We start from the raw sequence: 18,523 nt of genomic DNA on the forward strand, positions 1-18,523 counted from the left end.
AGAAGAAGAAAAACACTATGTCTAACATGTCATATCAGCCCTGTATCTTGTAAACACAAGTTCTGAGGCTGAGATTAATTAGTTGGTTACTTGGTTAGTTTGAAAGTCTTGAAACACAAGCAGTGCAAATATCTGTATAAATCATAAGTAAAACCATTGGTATGTAAATCGTTCCATTACATCATTTGAAAAGTACAAATGGCTTTATGAAAGATTTACACAGATTTATTTTTCGAGTTTCATAAATAAAAATGGGTCTTTTACAAGTTTTGGAAGTTCTTTCTGTAATTAAAATGCTGTCGTTGTTAAGCGGTAGAGAGAATATGGCTGGCAGCAGAAGGCTGAGATCATAGGAGAATGAAAGTGTTTGAGCTGAGAGAGTTTGTATGGGGGAGTCGTCTGACAGCATGACACTTTCTCTAGTTGAGATGTGATCGCTGTGCAGTGAGTCAGGATATTGGTGTTGCCATGGATCTTACCGTTCCCTCTGGATTCTCTCTCCAGTGTTGAGTATTCACAAGCGGCCTGTCGCAGGAAATGCAGATATCACTTTCCCCATGAAGGGGTGGAGGGGGATGGTGGACTGGGCTCGCAACTCTGAAGACAAAGTCAGAGTGGCTAAAAACATTCTAGTCACTGGAAAACCAGGTAAGAAACATACAGTCTCACACATCTGCACACATATGTGACCCTGGACCACAAAACCAGTCTTAAGTAGCATGGGTATATTATATAGCCAAAAATACATTGTATGGGTCAAAATGATCAATTTTTCTTTTATGACAAAAATGAGTAGGATATTAAGTAAAGGTGATGTTCCATGAAGATATTTTGTAAATTTCCTATTATGAAAACTTAATTTTTGATTAGTAATATACTTTGCTAAGAACTTCATTTGGACAGCTTTAAAGGTATTTTTCCCAATATTTCGATTTTTTTGCACCCTCATATTCCAGATTTTGAATAGCTGTATCTCGGACAAATATTGTCATATCATAACAAACCATACATCAATTGCATATTTATTCAGGGTCACATATACAGGTGCATCTCAAAAAATTATAATATAGTAAAAAAGTTTTTTGTTTGTAACTTATTTCAAAAACTGAAACTTTCATATATTCTAGATTCATTACATGTAAAGTGAAACATTTTAAAAGTTTTTTGTTTTAATTTTGATGATTAGAGCTTACAGCTCATGAAAGTAAAAAATCCAGTACCTCAAAATATTAGAATATTTACATTTCAGTTTCATTAAATGTCGATCTCTACAGTATAAATTCCGGGTATCTCTTGTTCTTTGAAACCACAATAATGGGGAAGACTGCTGACTTGGCAATGGTCCAGAAGACAATCTTTGACACCCTCCATAAAGAGGGTAAGTCTCAGAAGGTCATTACTGAAAGAGGTGGCTGTTTACAGAGTGCTGTATCAAAGCATATTAAATGCAAAGTTGACTGGAAGGAAGAAATTGGGTAGGAAACGGTGCATATGCAACAGAGATGACCGCAAGCAAACACTTGGGAGAGCTTCACAAGGAATAGAATGAAGCTGGAGTTAGCGCATCAAGAGTCACCATGCTCAAACGTCTTCAGGAAAAGGGTTACCAAGCCACTTCTGAAACAGAAACAATGTCAGAAGCTTCTTACCTGGGCTAAGAAGAAAATGAACTGGACTGGTGCTAAGTGGTCCGAAGTCCTCTTTTCAGATAAAAGTAAATTTTTCATTTCATGTTGAAATCATGGTCCCAGAGTCTGGAGGAAGACTGGAGAGGCACAGAATCCAAGCTGCTTGAAGTCCAATGTGAAGTTTCTGAATTCAGTGATGATTTGGGGTGTTTTGACATCTGCTGGTGTTGGTCCACTGTGTTTTATTAAGTCCAAAGTCAATGCAGCCATCTACCAGGAGATTTTGTAGCACTTTATGCTTCCATCTGCTGACAAGCTTTATAGAGATGCTGATTTCCTTTTCCAGCAGGATTTAGCACCTGCGCACAGTGCCAAAACCATTTCCAAGTGGTTTGCTGACCATGATATTACTGTGCTTGATTGGCCAGCCAACAAGCGTGACCTGACCCCCACTGAGAATCTATGGGATATTTTCAAGGGAAAGATGAGATACAGTCAATCCAATGTTATTCAGATGAGTTGAAGGTTCAGTAGTGCCTCAGCAGTGCCACAGGCTGATCGCTTCCATGCCACACCACACTGATGCTGTAATTCGTGCTAGGAGCAAGTAATTTGCTGTAATTTGTGCTGCCGACCAAGTATAGAATGCATAAATGAACATACTATAAAGAACTTGTATCTGCTTTTTGTGAATCTGTTTTTTGATTGATCTCAGGAAATATTCTAATATTTTGAGATACTGGATTTTTGACTTTCATGAGCTGTAAGCTCTAATCATCAAAATGAAAAACAAAAAACTTTAAAATGTTTCACTTTACATGCAATGAATCTAGAATATATTAAAGTTTCAGTTTTTGAAATAAGTTACCAAAAAAAAAGAACTGTTTCATGATATTCTAATTTTTTGAGATGCACCTGTATATTTGTTAACACAGAGGTCTAGTGGTAAGTACACATGCTTTAGACACATTGTGCTGTGGTGCTCATATGGGAAGCACAGGTTTAAATGTGGCCGATGTTCAAGCAGATGTTCAAATCACAATTAGAATTAGATTGATTTTACATTCTTACTTATGATTTGTTATTTCAGATTTTCCTAATTCTGTGACATTCTATGACATTACACAGTAAATTCCATTCCTTTTTTTCTCTCTGAATAATTAATGCCCCCTCTGGTCCATTTTTTTTTTCCCCTAATAAAACAATTGAAATTTTTATCCGTAACAAATCTTTGTTTGCTTGACAGATTTTATCTCCTTGGTTAGAGAGCAGATTATTGTAGGCTGTTCAATCTCTGCCATGTCCGACGTTACAGGCCATTTAAGATGCTTCTTTCCCCGCGACTATGCTAATAGAGGAGTTGCTACTTAATCAGGAGTCGGCAGGAGCCAATCAGGCGCAATTAGGTTTAATTCCCTTTCCCATTGGGAGATCTGTTGCCATGCTACCAGAGCTGGATTGACAGGTCGTCAAGATTTGGACATGCTGAGATGAGCTTTTATATTAAAGATGCTTTAGAAGCGAGTGAGAGAGGAATTTGACAGACTGAATCCAATGAAACACATTGTCACAGAACGAAACACTTTAATTCTTACAGAGGATCTGCTCTTGAAACAAAAATACAAGTCAGGGAATGATTCATTCTCAAACAAAACACGAATATTAAAGTCGGCATGAGCTCAAAACTCACCTTATTTACTTTCTACATGTATCTTATAGTTAACGATTCAACCTTGAATCTGTTTAATCAGGGTAAAGGTGTAGTTCTCACAAAAATGGAAATTACCCCATGATTTACTCACCCTCAAGCCATCCTAGGTGTATATGACTTTCTTCTTTCAGATGAATACAAATGGAGTTATAATAAAAAATGTTCTTACTCTTCCAAGCTTTATAATGGCATTAAATGGGTGTTGAGATTTTGTAGTCCAATAAATTGTATCCATCCACCATAAAAAGATCTCCACATGTCTCCTGGAGGGTTAATAAAGGCCTTCTGAAGTGAAGCATAGGACTTGCGTGTAGTGTAAGCTCTGGTGAGAAAATGGAGAAATCCTCCAACATTTTTTTATTATTTTTTTTTTTTGGCAAATCCCTGTTTTTTACTTGTTTTCTAATTTCCAGTGTTTCGTTTTGCTCTCTCCTCTGCACTTCCGCATTCGTCTCTGCTTACCGGAGTTTACGCTACACCTACATCCTGTGCCATCTGCTGGAACGCCACTCTCTCGTTGACATGCATATGACAGTTAGTGGAAGCTAGAGATTATGGTTTATAGTTTTAAATATGAATAGTTTTTCACATCGATTCGCTTCAGAAGGCATTTATTAGTGAGAAAATCACCTTTAAAGTTGTCCAAATGAAGTTCTTAGCAATGCACATTACTGATCAAAAATTACGTTTTGATATATTTACGGTAGGAAATTTACAAAATATCTTCATGGAATGTGTTCTTTACTTAATATCGTAATGATTTTTGGCATAAAAGAAAAACAAAAACACCCATGCTTCCTATGACTGACTTTGTGGTCCAGGGACACATATATTCATATTTTAGTTCTCTTAACTCCTAACTAGTTATTGTAACTGTTTTTGACAAGTCAGAACAACATTTGGAGAGTTATGTTGGTCTAATTTCTTTGTATTTACAACTTAAAGGCCCCATAAACTGGAAAATTAATAGTTAAATTTTTTTACAGTGTGTGGACTTGAAATATTAAAGGGATAGTTCACCCAAAAATGAAAATTCTGCCATTAATTGCTCACCCTCATGTCGTTCCGAACCTGTAAGACTTTCATTCATCTTTGGAACACACATTAAGATTAAATAAATTGTTGAATAAAGTCATTTAGTTTTATTTGTGCACACAAAAGTATTTTTGTTAAAGGTTAAACCACTGATGTCACTTGGACTATTTTAACGATGTCATTACTACCTTTCTGGACCTTTGAACGTGTCAGTTGCTTTGCTGTCTATGCAGAGTCAGAAAGCTGTCGAATTTAATGAAAAATATCTTAATTTGTGTTCTGAAAAAGAAAGAAGGTCTTACGGGTTTTAAACGACATGAGGGTGAGTAATAGTTGTTTAATTGTTTTTTAAACAATGAACATTCCCCTAGTACCTTGTGTTGTCCATAAATGCCCTCTCGGGTCTCATCTGTTTGCATTATTGTGGCTTTGGCATATTAGTAGGAGGGGAAGAGGGGTGGGCAAGCAGAAACCCACTTACCCTGAGGGAGCCTGAGACTGTCACGCCCCCAGCCCACCGTCCCCCTCCATCAGTCTGTGTTCTGGCCCATGGGACCTCAGCTGCAGCCCTGGAGCTGTGGCCTCTGCCCGCCGCCTGGCACCCCCCTACAGACTCGCACTCTTCCTCTCCCTAACAGCGCATGCCAGTCTGCCACATGTTTTGGCATGATTTAGAGCAGTGTAGCTTGAAGACCAGATGGACTTTCTGTGTATGTGTGTGTGTGCATTGTTTCAGGAGGTACTGCTGGGTGCTATTCTCTGACAGTGATGCAGTGTGAGTGTGACAGAGGCTGGACCGCTGCCCTTTCCCCTTACTCACGCCTTTTCAACTGCGTTACTCTCTTCATTAGCACAAGAAATATCACCCTGTCATTTCAAACCAACAGGCCAATTATGTGTATCTGTGTATACCAAAGTCCCTTTAAGGCAAGTCATTTCACTCGGCGGCCATCTTTGAAATGCCTCTTGGTCATTCAGACTTGTTAAATATGATTGGACTCCAATCAGATGTGAACAAAAATAGTTTTTCGACTGACAGTCTGAACAAGGCTTTATATGCTTACCAAACCTGCATTTATGTGATCAAAAATATAGTAAAACAGTAATATTGTTAAATATTATTACAATTTAAAACAAGTGTTTTCTATTTTAATTTGTTTTAAAATATAATATATCCCTGTGATTGCAAAGCTGAGTTTTCAGTATGTGTAAATATATATATATATATATATATATATATATATATATATATATATATATATATAAAGTGTACATACACCTTGCAGAACCTGCAAAATGTTAATTATATTACAAAAATAAGAGGGATCATACAAAATGCATGTTATTTTTTGTTTAGAAATGACCTGAAAAAAGATATTTCACATAAAAGATGTACATATAGTCCACAAGAGAAAAATAATAGTTGAATTTATAAAAATGACCCTGTTTAAAAGTTTACATACACTTGATTCTTAATACTGTGTTGTTACCTGAATGATCCACAGCTGTTTTTTTTTTTTTTTTTTTTTGGTTTGTTTGTTTTTTTGTTTAGCGATAGTTAAACAGTACATTTTGATCTTGTGAAGAATTTTTTTTTGGTCCACGTGATTAAACAAGCTTATAAATCATACATAATTCATTATTTTGAAAATATATATTAGCAGAAAGTTTTGTGTGAGGGATACGGGGATAGAAAATACCATTATACAGTATAAAAAACCATTATATGGAATGTCCTTATCAAACATGTAAACCTGTGTGTGTGCATAAAAAAAGGAAATCTCTTGGAACAAACTCTGTTTCTGTGTGTGTAATGAAGGTTTATGCATGCATATGTTAAGTGATTAGTCATGTTGCCCAACTCAGAGGTGAGAAGCTGCAGGGAAAAAGAGCGAGAAAGAGGAGGAGAGAGAGCAACCTGCAATCTCACCTTCAGTTACATTGCAGTGCTCTAAATAAAGAGTTTGATTACACACCAATCAAGTCTGTATCTCAATGACCTCTTATAGCATTTCTTTTCCTCATCGCTTTGCTTTATGACTTTCTATTTAACAGGAACTGAGGTGATACTGTATTTATACGCATATGTGTGTTTGTGTCATAGATGAAGATGACGCCTCAGCCTTTGTGACTGGAATCGTGCTGTACAGAAACTTGGGCAGTATTCTCTCTCTACAAAGGTGAGACCTTGCCTTTATTTTAATTTTTACTTTAACTTTGTGCGTTTCAAATTGGATTCTCTCTTTGTTGCTGTTTTCCTGGTTTTAAAGAAAGACTACTTGCCTTTTTGATCATGTTTATGGATACTAGATGGCTAGATGCTTAGGCTGCAACACTTTCAAGTTTTAGTATTATTTGAGCTAAAGTAGTGATAGTTTTCATACCATTATTGTCAAATGTTATATTTTGTTTTATTTTATTTATATATTTGTTTTATTCCCCATGCAAGCAGATAGGAGCTACATGTGTATGCCTGTTATCTTCATATAATAATACTATTACAAGGCAAAGTATGTATTGTGTATACTTGTGCGTTTTTATGATTATGTTTTTACAGTATCTCACAAAAGTGAGTACACCCCTCACATTTCAGCAATGTTTTTAGTATATCTTCTTAGGGAACAATACTATAGAAATGAAACTTATTATATATTTTAGAGTAGTCAATGGGCAGCTGGTATAGCAGTGTATATTTACTGTCTCCTGAAAATAACTCAACATTATTGTCAAAATAGCTGGCAACAAAAGTGAGTACACCTTAAGTGATTTAACCATGCAAAGCCACATGTCCTATTCACCATGTTCATGTTTTTGTCTGCTTGACAGGACCGTACAAAGTTGTGTATGTTGTATTAGAGAAGTTAAAATTTGGTGCTTTGAGTACAGTTCTCTTATACTGACCACTGGATGTTCAACAAGGCACTTCATGGCAAAGAACTCTCTGAAGATTTGAGAATTAGAATTGTTGCTCTCCACAAAGATGGCCTAGTCTATAATAGGTTCAGTAAAAACCTGAAACTAAGTTACAGTACTGTGGCCAGGGTCATACAGAGATTTTCCAAGACGGGTTTCATTCAAGGCAATAGGCCTCGCAGGGGTTGATCAACGAAGTTGAGTGCTCGTTCTGTGAGTCAGGTGCAGAACCTTGCAGAAGTAGAAGATCAGCTTGTCAGTGCTCAGACCATATGCTGCACACTGCAACAAGTCAGTTTGCATTGGCGTCATCCGAGAAGGAAGCCTCTTCAAGAAAGCCCACAAACAGTTTGCTAAAGACAACCTGTCCAAGAGCATGAATTACTGGAACCATGTTCTGTGGTCTGATGAGACTTTGATGAACTTGTTTGGCTCAGATGGTGTCCAGCATGTGTGGTGATGCCCTGGTGGGGAATACCAAGAAAACTGTGTCTCTCCTACAGTCAAGCATGGTGGTGGTAGCATCATGGTCTGAGGCTGCATGTGTGCTGCTGGTACTGGGGAGCTGGGGTTCATTGAGGATAACATGGATTCCATTAAGTACTGTACATTTCTAAAGCAGAACATGACACCTTCCCTTCAGAAACTGGGCCGAACAGCAGTTTTCCAACATGATAATGACCCCAAACACACCACCAAGATGACAATTGCCTTGCTGAGGAAGGTGCAGGTAAAGGTGATCTGACCTTAAGCCTATTGAGCACCTATGGGGTATCCTTAAGCGGAAGGTGGAGAAGGACCATGTGACTAACATCCAGCAGCTCCATGATGTCATTATAGAGGATTTGAAGAGGATCCCAGCAACAACCTGTTCAGCTCTGGTGAATTCCATGCATAGAATGATTAAGCCAGTGCAAGATAACAATAGTGCTAACGCAAAATATTGACACTTTGAACACAGTTTGGGCAAGTTGACGCAGGGTGTATTCACTTTTGTCGCCAGCTGTTTTGACAATAATGGCTGTATGTTGAGTTATTTTCAGGGGACAGTATATACACTGCTATACAAGCAGCACATTGACTACTCTAAAATATATCCAAGTTTCATTTCTATAGTATTGTCGCTTGAGAAGATATACTAAAGTGATTTTGAAATGGGAGGGGTGTACTCACTTTTGTGAGATACTGTATATTTTTGAACCTGGACCACAAAATTAGTCTTAAGGGTCATTTTTTTAAAACTGAGATTTATACATCATCTGAGAGCTGAATAAATAATAATAAGCTTTACACTGATGTGTGGTTTCTGACAATTTGGAATCTAAGGATGCAAAAAATGGCCTTTAAAGTTGTCCAAATGAAGTTCTTAGCAATGCAACTTAACTCATGTCACTCCAAACCTGTATAGCTGACTTTCTTCTGCAGAATACAAAAGAGAATATTTTGATTATGTTATGATTATTTATATTGGTAACCAAATAGTTTTGAACACTAAGACATTTTCTGAAAAATTCTTTTGTGATCCAGAACAGAAAGTCAGTCATAAAGGTTTGGAATGACATGACAGTGAGTAAATGAAATGTTCATTTGTTTCTTTAAAGCGACTTTTAAAAGGACACTCTACAATATTACATAAAAACAATATAAAAATACACTCTTGCATTGTAATACTTTTATAGCCTTTCTGAACAATTGAAAGATGTCTAAATGTATTGAAACATCTAGGGTTCAACAAAAAGATTGACACTTTTTGTTCTTTCGGTTTTCTTTCTCATTTTTCTCTTTTTCTCATTTCCTGGAATGTGGTGATTTTGAAACTGATATCTGGTGACAGAAAGTGGCACAAAAAGACTGCTGTGTATGTGTGTGGATAGATGAATGCACATATACTCTGTGAGCAAATGACATGCACATTTACCACAGCACAAAGTGAAGTTTCTCATGAAGTACTACTATATGTGTCACTTGGGAACGTGGCAGCTTCTTTGGAGGCTCTGACCTCCTCTCTTTTTCCTCCTTCTGTTTTCGTGCAGTTCTCCTCATATTTTCTCTCATTCCTCTCTGTGTTTTCGCAGAAATAGCACAGTGCTGAACTCCAAGGTGATCTCTGTGACAATCAAACCCACTCCCAGCTCCCTCTCAACTCCACTAGAGATTGAGTTCTCACACCTTTACAATGTAAGTCAGTCTGCCCTTTAAACCCATATGCTGCATCAAACGCTATATGTGTACAGTCTTGTTCCAATATTATTCAAACTATGACTGTGTCACTCTTACTGCTGTCATTAACATCCTGCCTACATTTTTCCAAGACTCCAACTTTTTGGAGGAGAAAAAAAAAGATTATTATCACACAGCATCAGAAACCATTTGAAAACGTCCACTTAAAAGCTGATAGCTGTAATCAGATTTATTCCAGGACATGAAAAAACTCTTTTAAATGAAAATGAAAATGGTTTGAAGAACTTTAATATTCGAAGATTTTAGGTAGTCAGAAGTTCCCCTATTTGAAGAATCACCGGTACATATTTGCAAGGCAAAATCACAAGGTGACATCCTTTCCTGCCTCTCACCCTTTTTCTCTCTCCACAGGGTACCACAAACCAAACCTGCATTTCCTGGGATGAGAATGACAGGTGAGAAACCATTTATTGGTTTAAATCTGTTTTTGCTGTCTGCTGAGTTTTTGCGGGGAATCTTCAGTCACGCAGTAGGTGTATTTCCCAAGGCTTAAGGAGGGGTGTGTTGATAAAGGGTTAGAGACAACATGCTGTAGTATGTTAAAACGTTGATGGAACGGCGGTGACAGGAGATGTTGAATCCTGCAGATAGCTGCCTTGATCTTCATTTGACCCAACACTGACTCCACTGGTGAATGCCACATTCCTTCTGTACTATATACACATCAGCAGCAATTATGGGAAACACATTTCTAATTTAAGAAGAAAAGAAACAAAGCAGGCTACAATGGAAAGCAGTTAGACAGAGATGAGAGAGAAAGAGACGAGAAGGTTCTGGCTGCAGACATGCACTCTCTGTAGGAAATACAGAGGAAATACGTTGCAAGGATAACACTGTATAAGGGTTTTAGCATATGCAAGATATTTTCTCTGTAGACATTTTATTTTTGTTTTTATGTTGTTGTTGTTGTTTTTTAAAGGAGTTCACTTCCAGAACAAACATTTACAGATAATTTACTCACTCCTTTGTCATCCAATATGTTCATGTCTTTCTCTCTTCAGTCAGTAAGAAATTATGTTTCTTGAGGAAAACATTTCAGGCATGTTCTCTATATAGTGGACTTCACTGGTGCCCCCAAGTTTGAACTTCCAAAATGCAGTTTAAATGCAGCTTCAAAGGACTCTAACCGATCCCAGCCAAGGATGAAGGGTCTTGTCTAGCGAAACGATCGGTCATTTTCTAAACAAATTGAGAATTTATATACTTTTTAACCTTAAACGCTCATCTTGTCTATTCTCTGCATGAACTTATTTTTCAGGATCAATACAGTTAGGGTATGTTTAAAAACTTCCATCCATTTTCTTCCCCAACTTCAAAATCTCCCTACATCGCTGCAAAAGTACCGACCCAGTGTTTACAAAGTGAACGTACAAAGATCAAACGCCTTTACAAAAGGTAAAACAATGATGTACAACGATTTTGACGTTGAAGAAGAAAATAAGATGAGAGTTTTTCGCTCTACCCTAACTGTATTTACCCGGATTACACAGACTACGCGTTGAGGTTAAAAAGTATATACATTGTCAATTTTTTTTCGAAAATGACAGATCGTTTCACTTGATAAGACCCTTCTTTCTCGTTTGGAGCCCTTTGAAGCTGCATGTAAACTGCATTTTGGAAGTTCAAACTTGGTAGCACCATTGAAGTCCATTATATGGAGAACATTCCTGAAATGTTTTCTTCAAGAAACATAATTTCTTATCGACTGAAGAAATAAAGACATCAACATCTTGGATGACAAGATGGTGAGTAATTTATCTGTAATTTTTCGTTCTGGAAGTGAACTTCTCCTTTAAGGTTCAGCTAGCATTAGTAAAATCCAAATGTGCATGAATATTCATGAATATTTGCCAGATCCTTTCAAGGGCCACCTCATTTATAAATAGTTGGAGTGCTTGCAGATTATCCAAAAAATTGTTAGACATGATGTTGGTAGCTAACAATCAGTGCAAATGATCAGTGCATCTTGCATTTTTGCATTATTGGCTTGGTATCACTTTGCAAAAAGGCTTAGTTTGTTAATCCATTAGGTATGATGAATCAACAATGAACAACATTTTTACAACATGTATTAGTCTTGGTATTGTTCATTTATAAATATTGTTGTACTACCATTCCAAAGTTTGCATTTTGAAATGAATACTTTTATTTAGCAAGAACACATTAAAATGGTCAAAATGACAGTTAAGACAGATGCTGTTCTTTTGAACTTTCTATTCATCAGAGAATCTTGAGGAAAAAAAATGCATCATGGTTTCTGCAAAAAATAAAATAAAAAAGCAGCACATGTGATTTTCAACACAATTTTTTATCACCAAATGAGCATGCAACACTGAAAACTGGAGTAATGACTGCTGAAAATTCAGCTTTGCCATCACAGAAAAAAATAAATAAATAAAATAAAATATATTAAAATAGAAAACAGTTATTTTTAAACTGTAATAATATTGTAATAACCCATGAAAGATTATGTTATTTAAAAAATCCACACCGTTTTATACATATTTTGAACTATTTCAATGGTGTCAGATGGTTGCACTCGGTGAGCTACTGGCGCTACCTGATGCTATTTTTACCACACCACAACTTGGAAAATAAAATACTGATCCGATGACCACAGCTACTGAAAGCCTACAGGTGGTGATGAATATAAGCGTAGGCTTAAACTGCTTAAAAATGCTGAACCATCGACACCCCCAAATATCAGGTGAAATCTGCACTGAGAAACTCCTTCAGTGGCTGCGACATCATGACAAGTGTCAGCATGTTTACATCCTGCCAGGATGGCATCTAGCATTTCTTGTTTCTGCCGTTTGTAAGCTCTTTCAGTAGCTGTGGTCTACTAAAAGCCTCAAAGACATCAGGGCTAAAGTGGAGAGAGCAAAGATGCAAGTCTTCAGGAAGTTTTAGTCATCCACAGGCTTCTTCCCATTCTTTTCTCCTCTTCTTATCGATAGGAAAGCTTATTGATAGAGAAATCACTTCTCTTGCTGCCCTTCAACTGAACATTACAATCAAAAGCCGCACAGTGTGACATTGTATCAGTATTTTATTTTCCAAGTTGTGTTTTGAAAAAAATAGCACCAGGTAGTGCCAACCATGCCTCACCAAGTGCAACCATTTGACATCACTGAAATGATGGTTCCCCCCATAATTTAAAATACGTATAAAACAATGTGGATTTTTAAAAAAAAAGTGTTATGAGCTACATTTGCTTCTCACAACATTTAATGCACTATAACGTATAGACGTTTAAATGTATGAGTAAAGGACTGGCATCTGACATTCAAATGGAAATCCATCCTGTCATCTCAATAATCATCTCAATCATCTGAATAAATGAATGCTTGGCCTGTTATAACAAACATGATTGCTACGTCTTTACCAGTGCCGAGACACATAACAGGTCAATCACGACGGCGTCGCTCGAAGTGCTTCAGCTGCGGAATTTACATCTGAATTATTATTGTTACATTCAAAACACACACAGAAGAGCTGAAATAGGAGAATCTTTATGTATTACCATGAGAATAAGTTTGGTTTCATTAGCAAACATAAGCAGAAACTTATTTCTTCTTTTCTACTTATCTTCTCCTCTGCAGACAGAGCAAGCAAATTGAGACTGCATCTCTGAAGCCAGATTCTATTGAAAGAGACAGACAGACAATCAGACAGACGAGCTCCAGAATTATGTTGTACTTTTAACAAAGAACCATGGGCCTCCTGGTCATGTTTGTACTTTCACCCCCTACACATCCATCTGTTTGCACTCTCTTTTGTCTTTTAAAACTGCAAAAGACTAGTTTGCGCCCATAGCACTTAATGCAGTGTGGGTGGAACATTTGCATTTAGATGGATACATATAGATATGTTAAAGATATAAACTTCTCTGCCGTTGCCTCTAGGGGGAACAGACTGAGAACAATAGTATTGAAAAATCCTGTTAAAAATATGAAGAAAGTATGCAAAGCTCACTGATGTTGTTATTGTTTAAAAGGGCATAGCTTTGTGTGTTTTAGTGCATAGCCAGTGTTTCTTAAACTGTCTTTATCAAAGAATCCTGGAGGTGAAAATGATGAAAATATTAAAGGAGAACTTCACTTCCAGAACTTCAATTTACAAATAATTTACTCACCCCCTTGTCATCCAAGACGTTCATGTCTTTCTGTCTTCAGTCGTAAAGAAATTATGGTTTTTAAGGAAAGCATTTCAGGATTTTTCTCCATATAATGGACTTGAATGGTGCCCCCGATTTTGAACTTTCAAAATGCAGTTTAAATGCAGCTTCAAAGGGCTCTAAATGATTCCAGCTGAGGAAGAAGGGTCTTATCTAGCGAAACGATCAGTAATTTTTTTTTTCAAAAAATGAACATTTGTATACATTTTAAGCACAAAAGTTTGTGTAACATTAGTTCTGGGATGCACGTCCACAACGCTACGTACTACAGAATCATGTCAAAAGGTCACATGCGACGTGCAAAGACTAATGAAGTGCAAGTATGTCAAACGCTGTTTACAAACAAAAAGGTACCACAATGTCGGATGTTTCTGAAGTTGTAGAAGAAAATGAGATGGAGTTTTTCGCCATACCCCACCTTTTTGAGCCGAAGTACACAGACGATGAACTTAGACAGAGTGCTGCGGCGACACAAGTCTCTCAAGCCTCAGGCAGACCACGTTCAAACGACCATTGCCAACGGAGCAGGAATCTCAATGCTGTCAAGAATGGACCATATCTATTCCGCTGTTGGAAAGAATCAGCAAGTCAGGTGGTGAGTCGTGCTTGAGCTTTCGACTTGATTCTGTAGTATGTAGTGTCGTGGGCGTGCATCTCAGAGCTAGTGCTTCACAAGCTTTTGTGCTTAAAAAGTAAATGACAGATCGTTTCGCTAAATAAGATTTAATCATTTAGAGCCTTTTGAAGCTGCATTTAAACTGCATTTTGGAAGCTCAAAATCGGGGGCACCACTGAAGTCTATTATATGGAGAAAAATCCTGAAATGCTTTCCTTAAAAACCATAATTTCTTTACGACTGAAGACAGAAAGACATGAACATCTTGGATGACAAGGGGGTGAGTAAATTATTTGTAAATTGTTGTTCTGGAAGTGGACTCCTCCTTTAAGCAGTGCAACCATTTTCAACATAATAAGAAGAAATGTTTCTTGAGCAGCAAATTAGCATATTAGAATGATTTCTAAAAGATCATGTGACACTGAAGTCTGGAGTAATGGCTCTTTAAAAATTCTGATTTGCATCACAGGAATAAAGTACATTTTATAGTTTATTTAAATGGTAACCGTTATTTAAAATTGTAATAATATTTTACAATTTTTGTAATTTTTTTTGTATTTTTATGTATTTTTGATCAAATAAATGCAAACACAATAATAAATGTGCTTATTATTTTAGTCTTTTTAAATAGTATATACAGTACTGTATATTAGACTACGGACAATCGTTCTTCATGCTTTAACATTAAGCAGAAAAAAATGTACATCCAATTGCTTAGAAAAGTAATAATAACACCAAGCAATTATAACACAAGAATGAAAAACTGTAATACAGAGAAATGAGAAGAAAAGGAAAGACAAGGAGGAGTGTGACAGAGAGGAAGGAGTGAGATAAAGGGAGCGAAAGAGAGAGGCTGAGAGACAGGAAGAGGACAGTGAAATGTAATCTGCCTGCATTGAGCGAAGGAGAGCCGGGGCTGGTGTGTGTTCGGTGCGAAATTAAAATCCATCTTGGACAGCTGCTATGATTAATGAGTTCATATTTGGGAGAGAAATTGGACTGTGAGGAGGCGTCCTTGTCACCGACTGTCTTTTACTTAACAGCTTTAAAGAGTGTGGGCTTTCTGTTGACTCGCACTTCAATCACACGCTGGCAATACAAGCCAGTCTTTTTTTTTTTTTTTTTTTTTTTTTTTGCTGGTTCTTACATGATCCTTCTCATTCATGGATTTACTTAAGGCATTTTGCATGCATTTAGTGTGTTAAAAAAAATCTGTAAAATTTACAGTAAAAAATCAGCAGCTGTGGTAGCCACATGTCACACATGGAAGTATGTCAGTGTACGTTTTTCACTGTAATTATAAGATTATTTGTTCTTTTTTTACTTCTGTAAACTCTACATTAACAATATTTTACTGTAAATATTACATGAAATGTCACATTATATTTATTACAGTTTTTCATCATATAGTTTGGGAACTTACTGTTTATTGATTAAAAGGGTTATTATCGTCAATTAAATACTAAAAACATTTTTGTTGTGAAGTAAAGCTGAAATAAAACAAAATTAAATTAAAAAGTAATATTTAGTTAGATGCCAAGGCAACATTTCTAAATTCTGTTTAGTATAAGCTGAAGAACTAAACTTACTGGAAATGAAACAAATAAAAACCTAAACCTAAATAAAACTGTTTAAAAAATAAAATAAAATAAATTAAATATTATAATACAATTACTAAAATATAACAATAATACTAGAAAGTAACATTGCTAATTAACAGATTTTTATAGCATTTTTGCGGTCTTTTACCATAAAAAATAATTTAAATTAAAACTGTTAATACATTTTTGTTAACTGAAATAAAAAAAAATAAAATAAAATAAAATAAAATAAAATAAAAACAGTTAGATCTCAAGGCAACATTTCTAAATTCTGCTTTGTATAAGCTGAAGAACTAATATTACTGGAAATAAAATAAATAAAAACCTAAACCTAAACAGAAATATTTTAAATAAAATAAAATAAAATAAAATAAAATAATGAAAATGTCAAAAACAAATGACAAAACTTTTAATAAAATTACTAAAAAATATTTATAACAATACTAAAGTAACATTGCTAATTACCAGATTTGAATAGCATTTTTGCAGTCTTTTACCATAAAAAGTAATTAAAAGTTAAAATGTTAAAACATTTTTGTTAACTGAAATAATAAAATAAAATAAAATAAAATAGAATAGAATAGAATAGAATAGAATAGAATAAAATAAAATAAAATAAAATAAAATAAAATAAAATAAAATAAAATGAAATGAAATGAAATGAAATGAAATAAAATATTTAGGTAGATGTCAAGGCAACATTTCTAAATTCTGTTTAGTAAAAGCTGAAGAACTACAATTACTAACTGGAAATAAAATAAATACAAATTTAATTCAGTTAAATTTAATAATGAAATCTGAAAATAATAACAATAATACTAAAGTAACATTGCATTTTGACAGTCTATTACCATTATAATTGCTATCATTTTTCACTCCACCCACAGTGTTTATATATATATACATATTGGGGTTTTTATATATATATATATATATATACACACATATATTATTTTACATGACACACGCTTGCGTTTTTTATGCATCTGCACTTGGCATGTTCTCTGCAAACATGCACACTACAGCTGGACTGCAAGCCCATGATCCAATTACACAGCCGTGCTGCGCTGTCTTTATATTTGTGTGGTCGACACAAAGTCTTAATCGTATCACGCGCAGTGTCTGTGCAGTGGATAATAATATATTGAGTTTCAGGTTTATGTGCTAATGTTAACACTGAGCCCTCCCCTGGGGCTGCAACACACTGTGCTTCCAGCGCTATACTGTTTGGCCCTCAGTGCTCTTCAAGCCCCAGTGCATTATGGGTATCCCAGACTGCAGAGCTCTACCGCACAGTGGGTTTGGAATGGTGCCGGTAACCCTGGGTTTGTGTGGAAAAGCGTTTGTGTGTGTGTGAGTGTGAGTATATTGACTCCACGTTGCAGCTGCATGAAGAGGATGCTACATGATTGATGGCTCGCTATTAGGATCAGTTGTGCATGGAGTGGGTATGTTTTGATATGACTTTCATATCACTTTCATTGATGTCATTATGAGGTCTTTGTTACAATTATTGGAGCGTTAGATCAGGCACAGCCGAATCATGCTGTCAAGAGGGTTCCTCATCAAGATTATGAGATTCACATTTGTGTAGGAGGCGGAATGGACTAATTATTAAGTGGCTTTGGGCAGCGGCACTAACTGTAATCTAAAGGTTTACTTGTATTTATGATATTTATGATATGTTTTTATTGTCATCTGCTTTGGTGCATGCAAGTTTCATGGGGAGCATAAGACAGAAAAAAAATCTTCAAAAAAGATGTGGATTAATGTTCCTTCGGGTCTTTTGAAAAGTCAGCTTCTGACATTTATTTTTAGTGTATGACTTAGTGTGTGTAATCTCTTCATATATTATAATGTTCTGTGACATTTTAATATTATTCACAGTTTTCTATTACAGTGCTGATTCAGAAATGCAGAACATTTAAAATCTTCATTGAGTAAATGTGTTAGACTTTACAACAAGGTCCAATTAGTTAATTTGTACAACTAGCATTAACTAACTATGAGAAATATAGTAGTTATTAATCTTTGTTAATGTTAATAAAAATACAACTGTTCATTGTTGGTTTGTGTTACCTCATGTACATTAAATAATATTAACAGATATAACATTTGATTCCAGCAATGTGTATTGGTAAATGTTAAGATTAACATGAACTAAGATTAATAAATTATAAATGAAGTTGGCTAATGTAGTTAACTAATGTTAACAAATGAACCTTATTGTAAAGTGTTCCCAGTTTAGTTTATGTTGTTTATTATTCTGTATCTGAACATGTGGGACATCACATGCATATCTGACATCATCACAGATTGTAGGTCATAAATAGAAAACGTAAGACGCTTTGCTCTGTTTGGAAGTTTTTTGTTGTTTTTTGTTGTTTTTTTTCCTCATGTTGCACCCCAGGTCTCAATGTCCCAGTGTAATATCCATCCTCTGCTCCATTGCACTTTTCCTCCACACTTTATAAACTTACAAAGTTTTGACAGGTAAAAGAGACTGTTCTTTACTTCACTTGGAAGGCTTGCTGCAGGCTAAACACAGTGTGAAAAGGCTACCCCAAACCGTCCCTTGGGAACTTTTATTTCAAAGTGATT

General features: G+C 35.7%; 1 protein-coding gene across 1 annotated transcript in view; it reads left to right on the forward strand.

The window, feature by feature from the left end:
• adgrb1a (adhesion G protein-coupled receptor B1a) overlaps window positions 1-18,523 on the forward strand; it is a 106,538-nt gene that overhangs the window by 58,653 nt on the left and 29,362 nt on the right. The window contains 4 exon segments of the mRNA XM_051131286.1: window positions 505-648; window positions 6,479-6,554; window positions 9,363-9,465; window positions 9,880-9,923. Coding sequence (XP_050987243.1) covers window positions 505-648; window positions 6,479-6,554; window positions 9,363-9,465; window positions 9,880-9,923 — 367 coding nt within the window.

Source organism: Labeo rohita, chromosome 16 (genome assembly GCF_022985175.1).
Source record: "Labeo rohita strain BAU-BD-2019 chromosome 16, IGBB_LRoh.1.0, whole genome shotgun sequence".
Lineage (NCBI taxonomy): Eukaryota > Metazoa > Chordata > Actinopteri > Cypriniformes > Cyprinidae > Labeo > Labeo rohita.